This window comes from Dioscorea cayenensis, chromosome 7 (assembly GCF_009730915.1).
Source record: "Dioscorea cayenensis subsp. rotundata cultivar TDr96_F1 chromosome 7, TDr96_F1_v2_PseudoChromosome.rev07_lg8_w22 25.fasta, whole genome shotgun sequence".
NCBI lineage: Eukaryota > Viridiplantae > Streptophyta > Magnoliopsida > Dioscoreales > Dioscoreaceae > Dioscorea > Dioscorea cayenensis.
In genome coordinates, this window is record NC_052477.1 from 30049189 (window position 1) to 30071971 (window position 22783).

The following is a 22783-nucleotide window of genomic DNA, read 5'->3' on the forward strand; positions in this document are numbered from 1 at the left end:
GTCGTTATGTATTCCTACCTATTATTAAATTCCATTACTCTCGGAATGCCATGCTAAGAGTGACTCTTGACTCTTGACTGGTGACGTGCAAACTGGTCTTTCACTCTTGACTCAAGAGACAGAAAAAAAATGGAGCGTGGAAACGGGGGTATGCCTATATCTATATGTAGTATGTACTTGATGATATAAGTCTCACCGGCAACCCAACTTATTTATCTCATCTGTCTTTGTGTAATTACGGCGACAACCACCATCATGATGAGTTCAGATCACCGGGGTGGCTCCTCCTCCTCCTCCTCCTCCTCCTCCTCCTTCGTCTTTTCCATTCCATCCTGTTTCTTCTTCTTCATAATACTAGTGCTATTATCCTTATCAAGCTCCTCCTCATCAGCTAATGCACTACTCATGACCTCCCATTCACAACAATGCCTGGACCTCCTCAACCTCAAGAAAGGTTTCATCAAGCTCAATGAAAGCGACAACAACTACTACTACCATGCAACAACTTATCTGCCGCACTGGCTCCCCAGCACAGACTGTTGCGGGTGGGAAGGAGTCAGCTGCGACGAAGCATCAGGTCTTGTTGTCTCTCTCGACCTCAGCGAGAGGTATATGGGAGGCAACATTATGCCTTCCCTTTTCAACCTCACCTCCCTCCAAACACTCAATCTCTCCTCCAATTGGTTCAACCAGCTAAGTGATGTCCTGCTTTCTGATTTGGAAAAACTGGCTAATCTCACACATCTCAACCTTTCTAATTCCGGACTGCTGGTAGGCCAAATTCCCATCGGCATCTCTCGCCTCACAAAACTCATATCTTTGGACCTCTCCTCAGATTACATATATTCTTTGAAGCTGGAGAAGCCTGATCTTGGTACTCTCATCAGACATCTTTCTAATTTAAAAGAGCTCTATTTGGATGGAGTCAGTATTTCTTCAAGCAAGACGGAGTGGTCCCAAGCCATCTCTCACTCCGTTCCAGGACTTGAAGCTCTCAGTTTGATTGGTTGTTCTCTCTCAGGGCCAATTGACAGTTCTTTCTCCAAGCTCCGGAATTTATCAATACTTCATCTTGATTCTAACAATCTTTTGTCCCAAGTGCCTAAATTCTTTGCAAATTTTTCTTCTTTAAGTGTGCTTAGTCTCAGTAACTGTGGACTGGAGGGTTTGATTCCAAGGAGTTTGTTTGAACTCTTGAACTTGAAGATACTTGATCTTTCACATAATTTAGAGCTAACAGAGGTTTCTTTTAAGAGTTTGTTAAATTCTTTGCGAATCTCGAAGTCTTTGACATCTTTGAATTTTGCTTATTGTAATCTCGCAGGGCCAATGCCCTTGTCAATCTGGAATCTCAGTGAATTGATTGTTTTAGACCTCTCTAATAATTACCTCTCCGGGGACTTGCCACCAATGCCTGCTAGTTCAAAGATCTCGATCCTTCATCTTTCTTATAATAATTTCAATGGATCGATCCCCAGTACTCTCAGCTCTGCACGTCACCTTGTGTCACTTGATTTAGCAGGCAACTCACTCACTGGATCTATTCCGATGTCTTTGTTCACACTCCCCATATTGGAGGAGTTGATTCTAGATATCAATAAATTCTCTGGTCAGCTACAAGAATTCACAAATGCATCTCCTACATTGCAGCATGTTAATCTGTGGCACAATAACCTCAATGGGAAGCTCCCAAAATCACTTCTTGATCTCTCTGCCCTCAGGTTTCTAGAATTAGGTTCAAACAACTTTGATGGCTCGATGGTGGGATTAGAGTTGTTTGGCTACCTTCACAATCTGACAGACTTGGATCTTTCAGGCGTTAACTTGTCGATCTCTGACCTAAGTCTAGATTCTTCTCTTCTGTTTCCATCTCTTATTCAGTTGGAATTGGGATCTTGCAATCTAACAGCTATCCCATCTTTCTTGAAGCGTAAAAAAAATATGTTAGTGCTAGACCTTTCAAACAACAAAATTAATGGTACAATACCCAACTGGATATGGAGCATTGGGAGTGGTTTCATCGATTCTATGGATTTATCTTTCAACTTATTCACTGATATTGAGAAGCCTTTCTTGAAGCATTCAAATTATCTTAGGCATCTAGACCTTTCAAGCAACAGAATTAGTGGTACCATACCAAGTTGGATATGGAGCTCTAGTCTTAACTACCTGAATTTATCATGCAACTTGTTCACAACTGTTGAGGGGTCTTTCTCCAATTCTTCCACTAACAGTGTTTTTATCGATCTCCACTCTAACTTTCTTCAAGGACCAATTCCTCTTCCTCCACCAAATAGTTTCCTTGTGGACTACTCAAACAACCTCTTCACTTCTTTCATCCCATTTAACATATCATACTACCTGAAACAAACTATAATCTTCTCATTGTCAAATAATAGTCTCACAGGAGAAGTCCCCTCATCAATTTGTAGTGCAACAAAACTCTATGTTTTTTATATCTCTCACAACAATTTGAGTGGTTTGATACCAGCTTGCCTATTGGAAAGTCTCATAGACCTGGGAGTGTTGAATGCTCAGGAGAACAGTTTTCAAGGAAACATACCTCAAAAGGTCAGCTCAAGTTGTGCTCTACAAACAATTAATCTCCACGGAAACAAGTTGGAAGGGTTGGTACCTAGCTCATGGGCCAACTGTTATGAGCTAGAAGTCCTAGACCTTGGTAGGAATAAGTTGGCAGACTCTTTCCCATATTGGCTGATGGATCTTCCTGCATTGAAAGTCCTGGTTCTCAAAGAAAACAGATTCTTTGGACATCTGGCTGGTATTTGTGAGGGTTATCTCCCCTTCATGACTCTCCAAATCTTTGACATCTCATCAAACCATTTCATTGGTAGCTTGCCATCAGAGTGTTTTAAGAGCATGAAAGCAATGACGGTTCCACAGGGACAGACCGAGACAATTAGACATACCCCGAATGGAATTGTATGGTCAGGGACACCATATTATTATCAAGACATGGTTACAGTCAATTTGAAAGGGTCTGAGATCGAACTAGTAAAGATTTTGACTATCTTCACTTATATTGATTTGTCAAATAACCGATTTGTGGGAAGTATTCCTCACGTGATTGGAGATCTTAAGTCCCTTCATTCTTTGAACATGTCACTAAATGCTTTCACTGGTGAAATTCCACGGGTGCTCGGAGATATGAGTGCGCTAGAGGCATTGGACCTCTCACGAAACCAATTATCAGGAGTGATTCCGAGTTCTCTGACATCCCTGACCTTCTTGGCTTTCTTGAATCTGTCAAACAACAACTTGGTAGGAAGAATACCACAGAGCTACCAGTTCTCCACATTCTCGAATTCATCTTTTGAAGGGAATCCAGGTCTGTGTGGGAGCCCATTATCAAACGATTGTATTAATTCAACTAGCATGGAGCCATCTTCAGATTCTAAGAATGCACCGACAGAGTTTGACATGGACGAGATTTGGTTTTGGATGTTTACAGGATTGGGTTATGGAGTTGGATTTGCAGCGGCCATTATCTATCAATTGTTCTTTACCAAGTGGAAAATGTGGTACAAGAGGAGGTTCATGACCAGATAAAGACCTGCATTTCTAAAACAAGAGGCCATTCCTTCTTCTGCAATCAAAAACTATTTCAATGGCCAAGCTATGCCTTCATCTTCGGGTACCATACTCTTAATTAGTATGTATACAATCATATATTTGTTAAATAGCATGTATGCAATATTGCACTTTCCTCCTTGTCTTGCTGGTCCTCCGGCAACTCCAATTGAAATAAGAGTTTTCTGTCAAGAGATCATCACTGTGTTTTTCCCTGTTTTCTGTCTACAACCATGTTAATTGCAGACTCAATTAAGTTACTAATAAATGGATGATGGTCATTTGTTTGGCTGATTTATTTTCATTTAACGTCAAAGTTGTCTTTTATTTATAAGGAAACACCTTTTATCTGAACACATTTATTGGGTTGAATGATGAACAAATGCACATCACTGTTAATATTTGTTCAATATGAAAGCTTTCTTGTTTACAAAGGAGGACTTGCTGCATTTGAAAGATATCAATTTTTAGGATTTTGCAATATATATACATTATTTCATTGATTTAAGTTTGTATTTCTACCGTAAATTCATATACGAAGTAACAGAGGAGATGAACGTATCCCTTTTCAATTTGAGTTCTGACTTCTGAGACTCACTGATATTTAACAAAATAGATTTTATATACAAACATTTAACAAAATAGAAATCAAAACTCAATATACAATTCCCATTGGCCCAAATTTTGAGATTGAGTCTGTATCTGCTTGGTGCTGTACATATGAGTTCAGCAATGAAAAGAGGTCTAATAACTACTGTTCAATAAGGAAAAACAATAATCTTTCAACCTCTCAGGAAACAACATTGAATCTCAAGTGCCCCTGAACCCCACCATTGACTTTGGTCTTTGGAAAAATCTTCCCGAGAAAAATAAAACAATAGGGATTGAACTAAATAATAAGTTAGAAATTTTGGGCATGTTGAATAAACAGTTACCAACTACAGACTATTATCAACTCTGAGTGTAGAAAAAATTTCAAATATTGGAATGCGAATTCAAGAAGGAATAAACAGTTTAGAAGAAACAAATTAGTGACAGTGAACCACATTTATCTTTAAAGGCAGTGGAGCAAAAAAGAAAAGGGAAGAGATGAACACAAGATGATCTCGAATTTCAATAATAAGACTTGAATTATAACTTGAAGTTGATTCTAGAAACAGATAATTGAATTACATCATCCAGATCAGTACGGTCACCAGTAACATAATACACAAGATGATATAATAATGCAACCTATCAAATTATTATATCGTCCTTCACTGAAGTCATGTGCTGCTCAATTCATTGGCTAAATGAAAATAATGATACTTCATTAACACTACTATTGACAATGAGAAGTAAATAACTCAAATTGAAGTACCTCTAGAACTGTTTTATTGAGTACAATCATCTCAAGAACTTCTCTACAACAAAAGGCAGCTTTTTTGTTATACCTTAGAATTATCGTATTGCATTTCTCTAGCTGCATTGGTGATGCCTGCAGGAATAGACTGACAGGAACTTTAGCAAGAGACATAATCTTTAACTGGTTCTTCAGTGAAAACAGCAAGATTTCCTTGATCACTCTATGCTACTATCACACTCATGAAATGAAGAGAAAGCTTGTCATTAATCATAAGCAAAGTTCACACACTTCATCCATTTTTTAACTGAGAATATAAAGATACATAGATTGAGATTGCCAGACAAGCATCTCACAAAATACATCCTAATACAACAAACAAGATACAGTAATGATTCAAAGAGAACCATTCCAAATAGCATACAAACAATGGCTATATAATTAATCAAAGTTGCATCTACTGTTATTTAGTCTTCTCAACAGCCGCCTACACTTAAATTTCCCTCCAATTTCCTGATCAAACTCCAACATAGACATGATTTTTCTAAGCCCAACGTGCAAGTATAGACATGGCAGCAGAACCCAACACCAACGCAATATAAGAAGCTTTCTTTAGTCGGGGACTTGAAGACATTGTTTTATTGTGGAAGAAATCCACGGCAATGAGATCCACCAAGGCGAAATCCATGGCAATGAGATCTACCAAGGCCATATATACAAAGACTCCAGTTGAGAGAAAGCCCAGAAGCCCCTCCAATATTAGGGCATTCGGACTGCTGTCATCATATCCAGTCAAATAGAAGATCATCATCCCTAGGACTATCCACAAAGGTGTGGTCACTGAGAACATGATACACATGTAGCCCACTGTTGCCAAGCTAAAACCAGCCTGCAATAGAGCCATGGCAGTATCAAGTATCAAGTACCAGAAATTCATGCAAACAAATGTCCACAGATCGAGTTTGAATCTAACAAGATGTTTGATAGTGAATTACAGAAGATTGCTCATGCTTACACCTGACATTGCACATAAACGATACTTGAATCTGTTAATAAAGAAGAGGAGAGATCATATATAATAATCTGATCCCCAAGGAGATTACATCCTCACTAGACATTTTCTTACACACACAGCCAGGACTCTTGTTCAACTGCAAGACCAGTGTGCTTCTGATAGCTTAATATATCTGAGATTTTTTTTTAAAAAAATTAAGGCCAATAAAAAAAGTCTGGTGGAGTGATTAGATCTGTCATAGTTGTTTATGCAGTCCATGTACATAGATACCCAAATCACCACACCTTAATATAAAAACTCATTGGAAAAAAGGGAGGAAAAGTAACTTCAAATGAATTAAGAGTTACTGTTATAAGAGATCAGTTTGTGTTTCCATGTTAATTGCCAAATCAGTAAATTACTAATGCATGGTTGATGGCCATATGTCTGATTTATTTTAATTTCTCCATTAACACCAAACTAGTCTTTTACTTGTGTTGAAATTCCTATTTTTTAAACCCATTCACAAAGATGAATGATATATATATACACATATCATAATTAATATAAATCGACAATTTGAAAGCTTTTCTTGGTTACAAAGGAGGATATGCTGTATTTAAAAGAGATGAATTGTTAGGATTTTGCGATATATAATAAATGATACCATTTATTAATTAAGGATGTACTACAACAGGAAATTCATGTTGGAAGTAACAGGGTAGATGAACATTTGCCTTTTCAATGGAGTCTTTGACTCACTGACATTCAAAATATTAAGATGTGATTTAACAAAATGGAAATCAGAACTCGATATAAAACAAGAGAAATTAACTGCATATGAAGTTCATGAACTAATTGTAAATACTTGCAAAATAAATGTGAATGTCCACATGGTTTGAATCTGAACAAGATGTTTGATGGTGGTCAACCATTGGATAGCCCAATGGTATAACACCAAAGTGTAAAAGGGAGGCCATGAGTTCAAATCCCTCTCTTGGCAGTACTGTTCTCCGTACTGTTCATACAATGTTCACCCGAAATTTTTATATTATTCTTGTATTGTATATATACTGTACATCCGAGTTCCAGTACTGTTTGATACTTTTTTTTATTCATAAAAAAAAGCGTTTGCCGTCTATTATTAAAAAAAAATGTTTGATGGTGAATTACAAAAGATACCTATTCACCTTAAAAGTGGGGAAAATATAGACAATGGGGAACTTCAAATGCATATCTCATTAATATTATTCCTTGAACACATTCCATGTTCTCATGCTACAGGAAAAGGTGTGTTTTGACATAATAGCTTTTTAATCAAAAAGCCTGTGATCTAATGGTATTGGTGCCATCACGAAATGTGTCCTATGGAATTTTTATTGTCCAAGCTAGGTTTGAAACCCCTTTAGTACAATAATATCAAAAAGGGTTCCTTGGTGAAGGTGCGAACTTGTAGCCATGTTTTTTCTTTTGTTGGGTGAGTGCTCATGAGTAGGATGATCAATTTCTTGTGGTGGGTATATACCTAACACGGGGCTTGTCCACTCTGTAAAAATAAAAAATAAAAATAAAAATAAAATCATAGTTTTAAGTAGTTAATACATAGTAATAGGTTTATTGTATTGTCTTGTTGGGATCACCCATCTTCAATAATTGGAAGTTCTGCTGAGATAAGTATAACTAATCACAAAGAAATAAAATATGAATGTGTTACATATAAAATAAAATGGAGGTTATAAGTTACTGTCAATAGAAAATAACAAGATGCTGCATTTTAACTGATTGATTTATATCTCCTAAATGTGAACATAAGACTTGAACATTTTCAGTCGTTTAAATAACGTGCATATTCTTTTGGAAAAGTAATTGTCCTATGAAAATCTCCATTTTCAATTGGCTTGCCTGGAATAATAAGATTCTGACGATGGAGAATTTGGAGATTAGGAGTTATAATAGACTCCCGACTGCAACATGTGTTATGTGTCACGCAGATACGGAGTCTGTTGATCATTTGTTCCTCCAGTGTGTTGTTGCTCGCGAGGTGTGGGGTTACTTTTGCAGGTTGTTGTGCTTCCCTAAACCGCCGGGGTCGATGAAATGCATCTGGCTGGCGTGGCGTGGGTCTGTTAGGGCTGATCTCAAGCCTGTGGTGGATTTAGTGGTCAAGGTGTTATTCTGGAATATTTGGTTTGCTCGAAATGATAGAATTTTTAATGCTAAAGTTCTTCCCGCTCACCACATTGTACTTTGTATTAATCGTATGCTTCTGTCGTGGTTCGATGCTTTTGCAGATAGCGCCAAGGAAAGATTGAATGATTCCATGGCTACCATGAAACGCAGTCTGGAGTTTCTAGAGTCGAGGAGACTTTTTGACAGGGTGGACACTGATGCCAAGGAGGCCCCTGTTGATAGCATGGAGTAGCTGTTCTCTTAGAGTGGTGGGGGCCCGGGGGTGTTTCTTCCTTCTTTTGCTTTGTTTTGCTGATGCAATATCACTTCTTGTGGTATGAGCAGATTTTGTTGTTATGGTTGATCTCTTTTGTATTGCTCTCTTTCCCTTCAATGCAAGTGGTTTATCCACCTTTTCAAAAAAATAAAATAAAATAAAAATCTTGACAGACCAGCACAATTTTCCATTATTTACTGGTACAAGCACAATGACTTGCAAAATTATTTGAGGTAAATTCAAGTCAAATGATTTTTTTCCTATTGTTTCTATCTTTGCTTTTCCTATGTTTGTCTTTCTTTCATAATGAATGTGGTTTATCCATTTTTTTCAAAAAATGATTTTTCTCCTCACCACACACTGAAGATCTCTTGGATGGCAGGGAGGAATGAACCTAATTAAGACATACAATGATATATATATATACACACACACACTATATCAATTACTAATTAAAGGAATAAGTCCACCACAAATGCATGCACGAAATGATGAGAGAGGTTCAATGAAAGCCCTTGTAAAAGTTATGATGCACCTCTGGTAAAACCCTTTGGAAGGGACACTGTCCACTTAAAGTGAAAGCTTTCTTTTGGTTGGCCTTACACAACAAAATCCTTTCTTTGGAAGTCTTGGCCAAGCGACGTTGTAACCGTATTTCCACTAGTACTTGTACCCTCTACCATGTGGCAGACAAGGACTTGTACCCTCATGTTCACCTGTCCTTTCTCTGCGAGCATATGGTCCCACTCTACGGTGATTTTTTATACTTTCTTACCCTCATCCCTTTTGGATACTTGGACTGCTTAGGGGATGAATGGAGTTCTCCATCCAAAGCCTCTGGGCCTCTTTCTAACCCGTACCATTTGTTGGTCCATTTAGGCTAAGTGCAATCAACGCATCTTTTCTTCTACTACTTTAGACTGGTTTTCAATTATCTTTAAAATTGACCACTTGCTTTTTCGCTTGGATTGATACAGGCCCTGAGCCGACCAAATCCCTTCTAGAGGAGTCGATCCCCACGATCAAGCGCAGTTTCGTCTTTTCAGGACCTAGGCTTCTGGTTCTTCTAGGCCAGTCAACTCTAGCAAGTGTTGAACCCCTGGTCTGCTAGCTATGGCAGGCAAGACTATTGACCCCCCTGATGGCTCCCCAGTAATGTGATACTCCCAGCAGTTCCCTATCCATTTTCTTGGATAGTGCCTTTCTTTTGTGTTTTCCCGACCTTCACCTTTGGTGACCGAGTCTTTGTCTCCTTTTTCTTTGTTGTTTCTCTCTTGTTTTGTAGCTCCGGATTCTCCCTTTTAGTAATTTATCTAATTTTTCAAAAAAATAAAAATATGATCAGAGAGGTAGGTGACATTAATTAAGAAGAAAACAAGAAAAATTAATTCAAGTAGCTTTCCATTGTTTTAATGGGTTGAGAAACTCTCCTTTTTTCCACATCTAATGGGCATTGACTGTACTCCCTTTTAGTTTTAATCCATATGGTTTATTCATTTTTCAAAACAAAATTGAGAAAATTCTTTATGCCAATCTCTGTCATTAGTTTAATCCTCCACATTAATTGTCTTACGCTCTACATAAAGTTGAAATCCCATGCCATCGACCCTAAATTATAATTCAAGGTTCCATGTCATCGACAGTGAATCAGTATTCACGTAAGTTTGCACATGTTGATGCGAATGGTCAATTAAAAACAGGACTTGTCCATGTATTGCTCTTGATTGGCTTGTAATTAATTTTGTTCGTGAGTAGAGAAGATTTACTTATTGCCTGCATATTTTTGCTACTTGTTGAATGTTGAGTGAATTCATGCTACAGTATATCTGAGCCACAACACAAGGCTTGGTCTTACGTTGTTTCAATTAATAGCTTCCAGAGTTTCTTAACATGAAGACCAAGCTCTGCATCATTTTAAATTAATGACTTGAAGAATTCCTTAGTATGGACCCAGTCAAACGATATTTAATTTCATTACCAGACACTGACCTCTCTGGAAGGACTTGGGCTTCGTCCTATGGGGAAATAAATTTCGACTTAGGTGACTTGGTAGATTAAGTATTACTTAATTTAAATCCATTGATCTTAGGATGGCGTCCTAAGGAGGCCCATTGAAACACCATTTTAAAAATATATATATATATATATATATATTAGATAAACCACAGGTATTTTAGAAGCAACACCATTTTGACTAGTCTAATTCTTATTCAATCCATTTTTTTTTTTTAAGTGATAAGTGCTATGTCTACGGACTAAAAATTAATCGTTCAACCTACACCCTCAACCAGGATGAGGGGTTTGGGCAACTAGCCCACATTCTCAACTGGCAACCCGTTACTATTATTACTTCCAATAAATCTTGAAGTCGAGATATTTTAAATGTCTCAACTTCGCTTTCTACAATAAAATCAAATATCGCTAGGTTATGAGCTTTTTGGTTTATTGATCCCATTTATTTATAGGTTTGTGAAAACAAAAAATAATAATAATAAATAATAAAATCATATAATAACCATATATTGTTTTTCTAAACCATATATATATATATATATATGGTTTACAAATGGCAACAAGCACTATGTCATATAGAGGTGTTAAAGGGATGCATAAGTACGGTGGTACATTAGTTATGGTGGCTTAACAACCCTAGGAAATTATCATGCGGGATGGGTTAATCACGCGGCAATTAGAACATGACACAGCCGAAGATGATATATCAAAGAGCACAACTCCATAATAGTAAATCCCTCCCCCCTTATAACCCTAAAAATGGGGAGAATATAACTCCTCCCACAAAGAACCCAGTGAAATTAACCATATTATTCTTGTACAATGCATTTGTTTATTTGGTTGTGAAAACAAAACGTACAATAAAAGAAATTAAACAAAACTATATAAATTTTTTTTTTTTGAAAAAATGGATAAACCACATCCATCGAAAAAGAAACAACAAACTATATAATAATTGTAGACTCTTTTTTTAAATAAATAAATAATATATATATATTATTTTGTATTGTACGGCAAGTGGACAACGTTTTGTATTTTGGTTTGAGCTCTCTTGCTCCATGGTATATACTTTGCCTTTTGTTTTCACTAAATTATGATTAACTTTTTTTAATAAATTTATATTAAAAATTGTCATTAATTATTCATAAACTGGACAATTGATTTCTTTATTAAAAAAATTGGAAAAATATGGCCATATTTATTAAAAAAAATTAAATATATGTATATATATATTCAAAAAATAAATAAATATCATGGTTCTCTGCAGCTCCGGACGGTTTGAGATTGACGCTTGACGATTCTATCTCCTCCATTCGGCGCAGTTTAGAGTTTTCAGGACCTCAGTTTGAGATGGCAGAGGCTGCTTTGGCGATGGATGAGGTTATGGATGGTACTATGAGTAGTGCTCCTTTTCATTGTGGGTTAGGAGGAGTTCGGTTGTTCCTCCACTTTTGCAGTGTTCCTTTGTGGCTTCACATCTAGTGGACTTCTGTTGTATCCATTTTTCAGTTTTTTAATGCATGTAATATATCCACCTTTTCAAAATAAATAAACCACTTAATTAAGTAGAGAAAAAAACGTGAATAAACATATTGACAACGTATATGTATAATATGTGTGTATATGGACAAAACAACATAAAAGACTTCGTCTCATAGACTCTTGACTTGAGATTCATAGTATGTCGTAAACCTATTTATGTATACGTGATGATTAGTCTTTCACAACCTCACCAGTCACCACCACATTTAATCATCACTTTTGTGTTACGGCCACCACCACCGTCATGAGTTCCGATCACCGGAGTGGCTCCTTCTTCCTCTCTTCCATTCCATCCAGCTTCTTCTTCATTATACTAGTGCTATTCTCCTTGTCAAGCTTCTCCTCATCAGCAACTGCACTAGTCATGACCTCCCATTCACAACAATGCCTGGACCTCCTCAACCTAAAGAAAGGTTTTATCTTGGATCCCTTATCTTGGCCTGCTGGCACTGACTGTTGTCACTGGGAAGGAGTCACCTGTGACGAAGCTTCTGGTCTTGTTGTCTCTCTTGATCTCAGCGAGAGATACATGACTGGCCAAATTACAGCCTCCCTCTTCAACCTCACCTCCCTCCAAAGACTCAATCTTGCCTACAACTTTCTTGGACAGAGCACTGACCAGCTTTCGGATTTGGAAAAACTGGCTAATCTCACACATCTCAACCTTTCTAATATCTGGCTGCTGGCAGGCCAAGTCCCCATGGGAATCTCTCGCCTCACAAAACTCATATCTTTGGACCTCTCACAGGCCTTCTACTCAGATACTTTGAAGTTGGAGAAGCCTGATCTTGGTACTCTCATCAGAAACCTTTCTAATCTCCAGGAGCTCTATTTGGATCGAGTCAATATCTCTTCGAACGGGAAAGAGTGGTGTCACACCATCTCTGACTCTGCTCCTAAGCTTCAAGCTCTCAGTTTACAGTACTGTTCACTCTCAGGACCGATTGACAGCTCACTGTCCAAGCTCCGGAATTTATCAATAATTCGTCTTGATGGTAACAATCTTCTGTCACAAGTGCCTGACTTCTTTGCAAAATTTTCTTCTTTAACTGTGCTTAGTCTTAGTTTGTGTGGCCTAGAGGGTCTGTTTCCAACCAAAGTGTTTGAACTTTTGAACTTGAAAACACTTGATCTTTCGTATAATCCAATGCTAGCTGGTTTTTTTCCAGAATTCCCATTACATAACTCTTTGGAGACATTGACTGTGTCTCGGACAAATTTCTCTGGGAGATTGCCAAATTCTTTGGGAAATTTGAAATCTTTGACATATTTGAGTCTGTCTAGCTGCAAATTCTCAGGGCCAATACCCTGGTCGATTGAGAATCTTACGGAATTATACTTTTTAGACCTCTCTTATAATCACCTCTCCGGGCACTTACCACCAATGCTTGCTGGTTCAAAGATCTCAATCATTAGTCTTTCTTATAATAACTTCACTGGAAATATCCCTGGAACTCTCAGTCATGCACATCACCTTGTTGCACTTGATCTGGAAGGCAACTCACTAACCGGATCAATCCCGATGCCTTTGTTCACACTCCCGATGCTAGAGAAGTTGAATCTAGCTAACAACAAGCTCTCTGATCACCTCCAAGAATTCGCAAATGCATCTTCTACATTGCAACATGTTGATCTAGGGGGCAATAATCTCCACGGAAAGCTCCCAACATCACTTGTTGATCTCTCTGCTCTAGTATCACTTTATTTAGGTTCAAATAACTTCGATTCAGTGGTGGAATTAGAGTTGTTTGGCCGCCTTCAAAATCTCACGGACTTGGATCTTTCAGGCATTAACTTGTTGATGTCTGACCGAATTGCATATTCTTCTCTTCTATTTCCATCTCTTAATGCCTTGAAATTGAAGTCTTGCAATCTAACAGCTATCCCATCTTTCTTAAAGCACAAAAAGAACATATACACGCTGGAACTTTCAAACAATAGAATTAATGGGATTATACCCAACTGGATTTGGAGCATTGGTGGGAGTTTCGGCTGGTCTATGAATCTATCTTTCAACTTATTCACTGATTTTGGGAGGCCTTTCTTGAATCATTCGAATGATGTTGTGATATTAGACCTTTCAAACAACAGAATTGGTGGTACCATACCAAGTTGGATGTGGAGCTCTAGTCTTCTCTACTTGAATTTATCATGTAACTTGTTCATAGGTGTTGGGGGGTCTTCCTCCAATCCTTCCACTAAAATTGTTATTATCGATCTCCACTCTAACTTGCTTCAAGGATCAATTCCACTCCCTCCACCAAATAATACATTTGTGGACTACTCAAACAACCTCTTCACTTCTTCCATCCCATTTAACATGTCATACTACCTGAACAAAACTATGTTCTTTTCATTGTCACACAATAGTCTCACAGGAGAAGTCCCCTCATCGATTTGCAGTGCAACACAACTCTACATCTTCGATCTCTCTTACAACAATTTGAGTGGTTCTATACCAACTTGCCTATTGGAAAGCCTCATTGATTTGAGAGTGTTGAATGCCCAGGAGAACCGTTTTCGGGGAAGCATACCTCAAAAGATCAGCTCAAGATGTGCTATACAAACAATTAACCTCCACGGGAACCAGTTAGAAGGGATGGTACCTAGCTCATGGGCCAATTGCACTGAGCTAGAAGTCCTAGACCTTGGTAGGAATAAATTGGCAGACTCTTTCCCATATTGGTTGATGAACCTTCCTGCATTGAAAGTCTTGGTTCTCAAAGAAAACAGATTCTTTGGACATCTGACTGGAATTTGTGAAGGCAATCACTTCTTCATGATGATCCAAATCTTTGACATCTCTTCCAACCGTTTCACTGGTAACTTACCATCAGAGTGCTTTAAGAGTATGAAGGCGATGATGGTTCACCAGGGACAAACCAAGACAATTGGATACGGGAATGATAGTTTGGGGACACCATATTATCAAGACACGGTTATAGTCAATTTGAAAGGATTTGAGATCGAACTGGTAAAGATTTGGACTACATTCACTGCCATTGATTTGTCAAATAACCAATTTGTGGGAAATATTCCTCAAGTGTTTGGAGATCTTAAGTCCCTTCATTCTTTGAACATGTCACTAAATGCATTGACCGGTGAAATTCCACAGGTTCTCGGAGGTTTGAGTGAGCTGGAGTCATTGGACCTCTCAGAAAATCAATTATCAGGAGTGATTCCAAGTTCTCTGACATCTCTGTACTTCTTGGCTTTCTTGAATCTGTCGAACAACAATTTAGTAGGCAGAATACCACAAAGCTTCCAGTTCTCCACATTCTCGAATTCATCTTTTGAAGGGAATCCAGGACTATGTGGGAGTCCATTATCAAGGGATTGTATTAATTCAGCAAGCGTGGAGCCTTCTTCAGATTCTAAGAATGCACCCACAGAGTTTGACATGGACGTGATTTGGTTCTGGATGTTCACAGGATTGGGATTTGGATTTGGATTTGCTTCAGTTATTTGCTATCAATTGTTCTTTCCCAAGTGGAAAATGTGGTACAAGAGGAGGTTCATGAACAGATAAAAACCTGCATTTCTAAACCAACAGGTCATTCCTTCTTCTGCAATAAGAGAGATTAATTTGATGGCCAAGCTGTACCTTCATCTTTGGACTTTGGGTACCATACTTTCAACTAGTATGTATACAATCGTATATTTGTCGAATAGCATGTATGCAATATTGTACTTTACTCCTAGTCTGGTTGGTTCTCTGACAAACACTCCAAATTAAATATGAATTCTCTGCCAATGATGTGTTTGTGTTTTTCTGTCTTCTGTCTACAACCATGTCAATTGCAAATCAATTTAGTTTCTAATGAATGGATGATGACCACATGTCCGTCTTTTTTATTCTCAAATAACACTAAACTTGTCTTTTATTTGTACCAAAAAACCAGTTATCTGAATCCATTAATAGATATGAATGATAAATATATGCATATCACAGTTAATATTTATCCACAATATGAAATCTTACTTGTTTTCAGAGGAGGATTTGCTGTATATGAAAATATCAATTGTTTGCAGATTGTGTTAGATATAATAAATACCATTTATTGAGTAAGGACGTGCTCCCACAGGAAATTCATGTTGGAAGTAACAGGGGAGATGAACATACCCCTTTTCAATTGAGACTTGGCTCACTGACATTTAAAAGATTAAGATGCAAACATCTAACAAAATAAAAATCAGACTTAATGTAAAATTTCCATTAGCCAAAGTCCTAAGATTTAGGTTGTATCTGTTTGTTGCTACTTGTATGAGTTCGACATGGAAGAGATTCATTTAAATATGCATGTCTTTTCAATACCACGTAATCAGTATTGTTTTTTTCTTGGATAAATGTGGACATGAACCCTCAACCAATGAGTTAGAAGAGATAGAAACTCTCGACCTTGGACTTGGAATGGAAATAAAATACCACTCTCTCTTGCATGGATGGTTATGTGTATTCAGTATTCTCCTTTCCTAGACCAGATGGTTCTGGATTTATGTCTTTCATAGCTCTGTTTAAATGAGCCAACTCAATTTGAATTAAGACTTCTCCGCCTAGAGATCAATTTAGTTTCTTCCGTTTCTAGTCTACAACCATATTCAGTGCCAACAACATTATCATGTTTGCATGTGGTGGTTTATTTTGCCTCATTTCTGAAGGCAAGAAATTATTGGCTGTGCCCAAAATTTCCATGAAAAACTTTCCTCCAACTTACTGTTTCATTATGTGAACATAAGACTCTGACATCAATTTCTGACACTGTTTTTCTCCTCACATGACATTGGTGACCAATGTTCATCCTGAATCCACCATTCATTTTGTTGGTCCGAAAATTCTTCACAAGAAATTTAAAGCACCAGATATTAGACTGAATGGGTAAGTTTCTAGACCATTTGTTGTTTTGTGACCACATCTAGTGGTTTGTGTTTTGGTCTTTTCCTACTCTACATTCAGGTAGAGTTATGTTGTTCTGCTCTTTATTTTAATAAAAGTGGTTTATCCATCTTTTCATAAAAAAAAATAAATAAATAAAAAAATTCTAGATCACTTTGCGAGCTGACTTAAGGGTCCTAGAGAAACAGTCACCGGCACCAACTTAGATTGAGGAGAGAAATTTCTAGCCGTGGCGCTAGGGAGCCCCTAGGGGATCTCCTTGAGCCTTCAACCAGTCCTTGCTTCCTGTCTACATATGTATTAGCTCCATTTATAGTGAACCTTTTGTGGTTGTCCTCCTTGTTTTACCCTCTTACCTTGTCTTGTATGCACCACATTCTCTACAACGGTTTGCACTTATTTTAAGTTTTATCAATTTTTTTTTTCTTAAAAAAAAAAGTGATATAAAAAGAGAAAGAAAGAAAGGCGGGAGGCGAGTAACTTGAAAAAGTTTTTTCAAGTTACTCGCCTACTATGCTAGGAAATCTGAATGAGGGTGGGCAAAACATAAAAAAGTTTTTTTTAATTGAATAAACTACTGTTTTATTAAATGAAAGGAACAAGTACAGGAAAAACAACCAACTAGTGAAAACAGAAAAGGAAAACCGACAAACAAAAAAGTTAGGCGATTATCACCAAAGGTGATGAAACGCCCAAAACATGTTTACACCCAAACTTGCAAACAGAACAACAACAAACAGTAAATAAAACCACAACTGGGGAAGATGAAGATCTCCAGAAGGTGCCAAAGGTCTTCACCAGCTAACAAGGAAAGGCAAAACAGGGGGTGAATCACTCACTAGTAGAGGATGCCGTGGCAGAGTTATTCTCAGCTGACCGTGTGCTTAGGAAGTCTAGAGAACACTTGAGTTTTTGTACTGAATCCGAGGGTAAACGTTGATGGAGCGGATCTCGTGCTACAGAAATCCAGACAAGAAGCATATAAATAATTTTATTAATAATGGAAGAAACATTCTGGAAGTGAGAGTTAAACAAGCGATTATTTTTTTCGAGCCAGATATTCCAGCAAATGGCTTTAGAAATTCGACCTTACAAGACTTGTTGCTGATCATTTAGGGATAGGATCCAAAAAGTCCAGATTTCCGAAAGAAGATAAGTATGGTTGTGTATTTAGGGTTTGTTCCAAGAATGCCCATATTCTTTCAGAAACTTCACACTTAAGGAAGAAATGATCTATTGACTGTGAGTCTTTATGACATAGAACACAGGTTTTCATCGCATTTTGAAAATTGCAACCTTTCTTGGCTAGGTTGACTAGAGTGAAAATTTTATCCTCACTTGCTAGCTAGCAGAATAGGGAAATTTTATTAGGGCATTCAATTTTCCAAAACTGACAGTACAATGCACTTCAAAGGCCCCCATCAATTAGGAATTTATAAAAACAACGACCTGAAAAGGCTCTAGAAATCTCAAGGTTCCAGATCTTTAAATCCTCGTGATTGTTAGAGCATTCTGGAATAAAAAAGAAAAAAGGCAATCTTTCTGACAAAGTGGATGTGCAAAAGAATGCTTCTTGAAGAGATAGGCCTTGAGTGAATTGTTTAACTATAATCCAAGGAAATTTATAATCTTGAAAGAGGTTAGGCCAAATGTCTTTAGGTGCTCTTTCTTCTAGCTAGTTATCATGCCAAAGCAAAGTAGAATCCCCATTCTTTATGGTAACAGAGGTGCAGAGAGGGAAGGAAGGTAAGATCGGAGTGATTCCCACCAAGAAAAAAGATTTTTTTTTTCCCGGGCAAAGAATGAAATAATGATCTTGGAGATCCACTGGATAAAAAGTTGGAGTGAATGATTTTATCCAACAACCATTTTGGCCAGAGTAGATTTTCCACCACCACTTTCCTAGGAGAGCTTGATTGAAGTTTTTTAAATTTAGAATTCCCCAACCTCCCATATTTATAGGTTTACAAATCCTTTTCTAGGCAACGAGACAGAAACCTCTAGGACCTAACTTTGATCCTTTCTAAAGAAAGTCTCTTCGTACCTTGTTTATCTCTTAAATTATCCAAGATGCCAGTTGAAACACTGTCATCCCCAGTATGTTAAGATCAAAGACAAGACGGAGTTAAGTAAAGTAAGATGGCCACCTAGAGATAGGTAGTTGGCTTTCCAGGATGTGAGCCTTGTCCAAACCATAAGAGTTAATTTCAATAAATCCTGTCTCCTAGGGCTTCTACCAGAAAGCAAAGGTAAGTAATAGGGAGGCAATCTCTATTATAGTTCAGAATTGCTGTTAAGGATGCCTTTGGCTAGAATCCATCATTAATTGAAAACAAACAACTCTTAGAGAAGTTAATTGTGAATCCAGAGGAACCTTTGAAAAGGTAAAGGATCAGTTTAATAATTCGAAGGCCATCTTGTCCTTCTGCAGTGAAAATGATGAGATCATCTGTATATTGAAGATGGCAAATATTATCTGAGGGTTCAACTGGAACTCCTAGAAGCACCCTAAAATGAAGCGCATGCCAGAACATTGCACTTAACATGTCTGCTGCTAGGGCAAAGAGTAAAGGGGAAATAGGGTCACCCTATCTAAGACCTTGTTTGCAATGAATATAACCATGTGGCTCACCATTAAGCATAATCCTTGCCTTGGCAGAGCTGAGAATAGTAGAAATCCAACAGGGCCCAAACCATCTAGCAGATAAGATATTCAGAGGAAGTTCCAATCTAATGAATCAAAGGCTTTCATAAAGTCTACTTTAAACGCATGTCCTAAAAGCTTTCTTTTTTTAAGATTGAAGATCACTTCCTGGACAGCAAATATGTTGTCTACTATGCATCTACCTTTGATGAAAGCCGATAAGGAATCATCTACCAAAGAATTAATTACCCTACTTAGTCTATTGGCAAGAATTTTTGAGATAATTTTACAGGATGAATTTATGAGACTAATAGGACGGTAGTCATTAGTGCACTCTGATAAATTCTTTTTGGGAATAAGTGCAATATTAACCTAATTCAACAGCTCTAGGTTAGCCTTACCTTCAAAGAAATCATTGCAAAGTTTGACACAAACGTCCTGAACCAAGGTCCAGTGTTTTTGGAAGAAAAACATGGGGAAGCCATCAAGACCTGGAACCTTATTTGCTTCTAAGTCGAACATTGCATGTTTAATTTCTTCAATAGAAAAAGGGCGTTCAAGAATGGAGAAGTCTAACCTCTTTTTGTGTGAGAAAAGATTTTGCTAGCCCAGATGAAATCTAAAAGGTCTTGAAGTACCAAAAAGAAAGCAGATGTGTTCCGTGAATGCCTTCCCCAGGTTTAAGTTTCCTTCAATCTAATCTCCATTATGGCCACGTATACTTTCTCAAGTTAAAGCCATGTAGTTCAATGAGAAAGGAGAGAATGTAGTAGTGCCCCAATGTGACTGAAGTTTTTTTTTAAGGTCTGAATGCGGCGAAAGTCATGCAATTAAGATGTTTAGTAGCATTAACCCCGGATCTTTCAAAGGAGAGAAAAGGCAATGAAGAATTAACTATGCGGGGGTTTAGACCCCCATGTGAACATCAATAACTCACAGTAAAAACTTACAAGATATTAACTCCAGACATATCTTTTGACCTAATTAAGAATTTGTCCTTTTTGTAAAAAAAAAAATTTAAATTAAAAATGATGTTTTTTTTTACTATAACAAAAGATAATCAACAGTTTTTTATCAAGTATTTTTTTTACAGGTTTGATGATTTTTTTTAGAAAAGTGGATAAATTTTTTTTTATCTAAGTGAAGTGCTTTATTTTTTAAAAAAAAAATGAATAAATCAGTAATTTATTGAACATAAAAAAAAAATAAAAACAAAACAAAAGGCCAACACACAAATAGAAAGCAGAAAATAATAGCTAAGAAAAAAAATCGTGTAATTGGTTTTTTTATTTAATAGTTATTTCCCTGGTTTAATTATATCTATAATGAAATAATTGAAACATGAAGATGAGCAAAGTTTGTGAGGCAAGCGAAGCGTGTAACGAAGCTACCAATTTCACATCCTTTGACAAAGGCTTTCCATTATTCGCTTGTTGGTACTTTGGAAACGTGAGACTCGTGACGTGAGACAAGCATGGATTTTAATGTTTTTTCTCACCACCGCACTAATCTCTTAATAAAATAGGTTCTCTGAGCTCTTTTTCTAAAAAAATAAAAAAATAAATAATAATAATAATAAATAAATAAATAAATAAAGGTTCTCAAACTTGGACTATGAGTCTACGGATTCACGGAAGACTTGGATTTAATGACACTCTAGAACTCTCCAACTGATGTCCCAAAAGAAACATTAAGCTTGGGTTTTTTTTCATATAAATGTATATTTAGTAAATTGTATACTAATTACTCCCTCTCTTACTATTTAATTGTTATTTTTTATTATTTTATATGTATCTTTTTCAATTTTTTTTATTTATCTATTTTAACTAATTCATATGAATTTAAAAAAATCAGTTAAAATTAGTTGTAATTAAAAATTTATAAAAAATTATATTAACTTTCTAATATTACATTTTTTTTAAAAAAAATATGATTTAATAAATATGTAGTTGAATATGATTTATTGAAAGTTGTAGAATTATATTAAATATCAAATATTTAATACTTCATAAATTTTTTAAATTAACAAAAATTTGACTAAAAAACCCAAAAAATAAAACAATTAAAAAGGACAAAGGGAGTATTAAGAAAGTCGATAATGTACTTTAATTTTGTCAAAATATCACATAGTTTTTCAAAATTATAGTTTACTTTATTATTCTATTAAATTTATTTTTTTCATTCTTAAATTCACTATAATACTCTCTCTTTCCATAATATAATTGATATAAGATAGAACATGAAATATGTTGATGCTTATTTTGTAGAAAATTTTATCTTTTCATAATTTTTAAAATCTTAAAAAATTAAATCCAAAAAGTTCAACATTCATCCCCACAAAATTTTGTTTTAGAAATAAAAAAGGCCAAAGATATATATATTTTCAATATTAAAAAAAAATACTCTCTCCTATTATAACTTTAAATTTGAGCATACGTTCCCACCAAAAATTATTTAAAAATTAAAAAAAAAAACAAAGATATATATACTTTCAATCAAACATTTATTCTCACCAATTTTACCCGTAAGCTTTGTCACAATATATAATAATTAAATAATAATTTTTTATTAAAAAAACAAAAAACAATCTATTTCAGTTGGAGCTGATTTTTTTTTTAAAGGTGAATGAACCACTTTCATTAAAACGAAAACAGTACAAAAACCAACATTAGTTTCATTATGGCATACATTTTAAAAAGGATAATGTATGTAATTTTTTATCATTATTTTAAAAAAAAATAGTAAAGGATAAATTTTTAATGATATCTTTCAAATGTCAAATAAAATAAAAATAAAAAATCTTCTAAAGTGACAAATAAAAAACAAGAATCAAGACATAGCCTAGTGATTTTTTACTTTGTTTGTTTTTTAAAGGTCTTGAATTTGAGATCTTTCAAGTACAACGTAAAAATAATAAAAAGGTACTTTATCACCAATTTGTCAAAAAAAAAAAAACAAATAAAACAAATAAAACAAATAAAAAACCTTCACAGATCACAACTCACAAGTTGTCATTGCTAACGAGGCCCACTGAAACATTAATTGAATTACAACTTTTATTATTTCAAGTATGAAATTAACTGCTTTGTGGTGTATCCATTAAAAATAACTGTTGTTATAAAAACATACTTTATAGGAAAAATAAATAAAAATAATTTATCCAATTTATTTTAAAAACAATTAACCAGTATTTATAAAAAACTTATCAGGAATCTAATATTTTATTTTTTTTAATAAAATTAATGTTATTTAAAAACAAAATATGGAGCCACATAGAATTGTTACTTTTTAGTTTTTGTTTTTTTTACAAATATGAT

General features: G+C 35.9%; 2 protein-coding genes across 2 annotated transcripts; both read left to right on the forward strand.

Moving 5' to 3' along the window:
* Window positions 1-405: 405 nt before the first annotated feature.
* LOC120265330 (receptor-like protein 6) lies at window positions 406-3570 on the forward strand. Its single transcript, XM_039273200.1, has one exon. The coding sequence runs from the start codon at window positions 406-408 to the stop codon at window positions 3568-3570; it is 3165 nt and encodes a 1054-aa protein (XP_039129134.1).
* Window positions 3571-12103: 8533 nt separating this feature from the next.
* Window positions 12104-15701, forward strand: LOC120264469 (receptor-like protein 6). The gene has a single exon (XM_039272281.1). It carries the CDS (start codon window positions 12173-12175, stop codon window positions 15455-15457), a length of 3285 nt encoding a protein of 1094 aa, XP_039128215.1. The 5' UTR covers window positions 12104-12172; the 3' UTR covers window positions 15458-15701.
* The last annotated feature ends 7082 nt before the right edge of the window (window positions 15702-22783 follow it).

Excerpts from the sequence above, each read along its gene's own strand:
- LOC120265330 (XM_039273200.1), top strand. The coding sequence starts at position 406 with ATGACCTCCCATTCACAACAATGCCTGGACCTCCTCAACCTCAAGAAA.
- LOC120264469 (XM_039272281.1), top strand. The coding sequence starts at position 12,173 with ATGAGTTCCGATCACCGGAGTGGCTCCTTCTTCCTCTCTTCCATTCCA.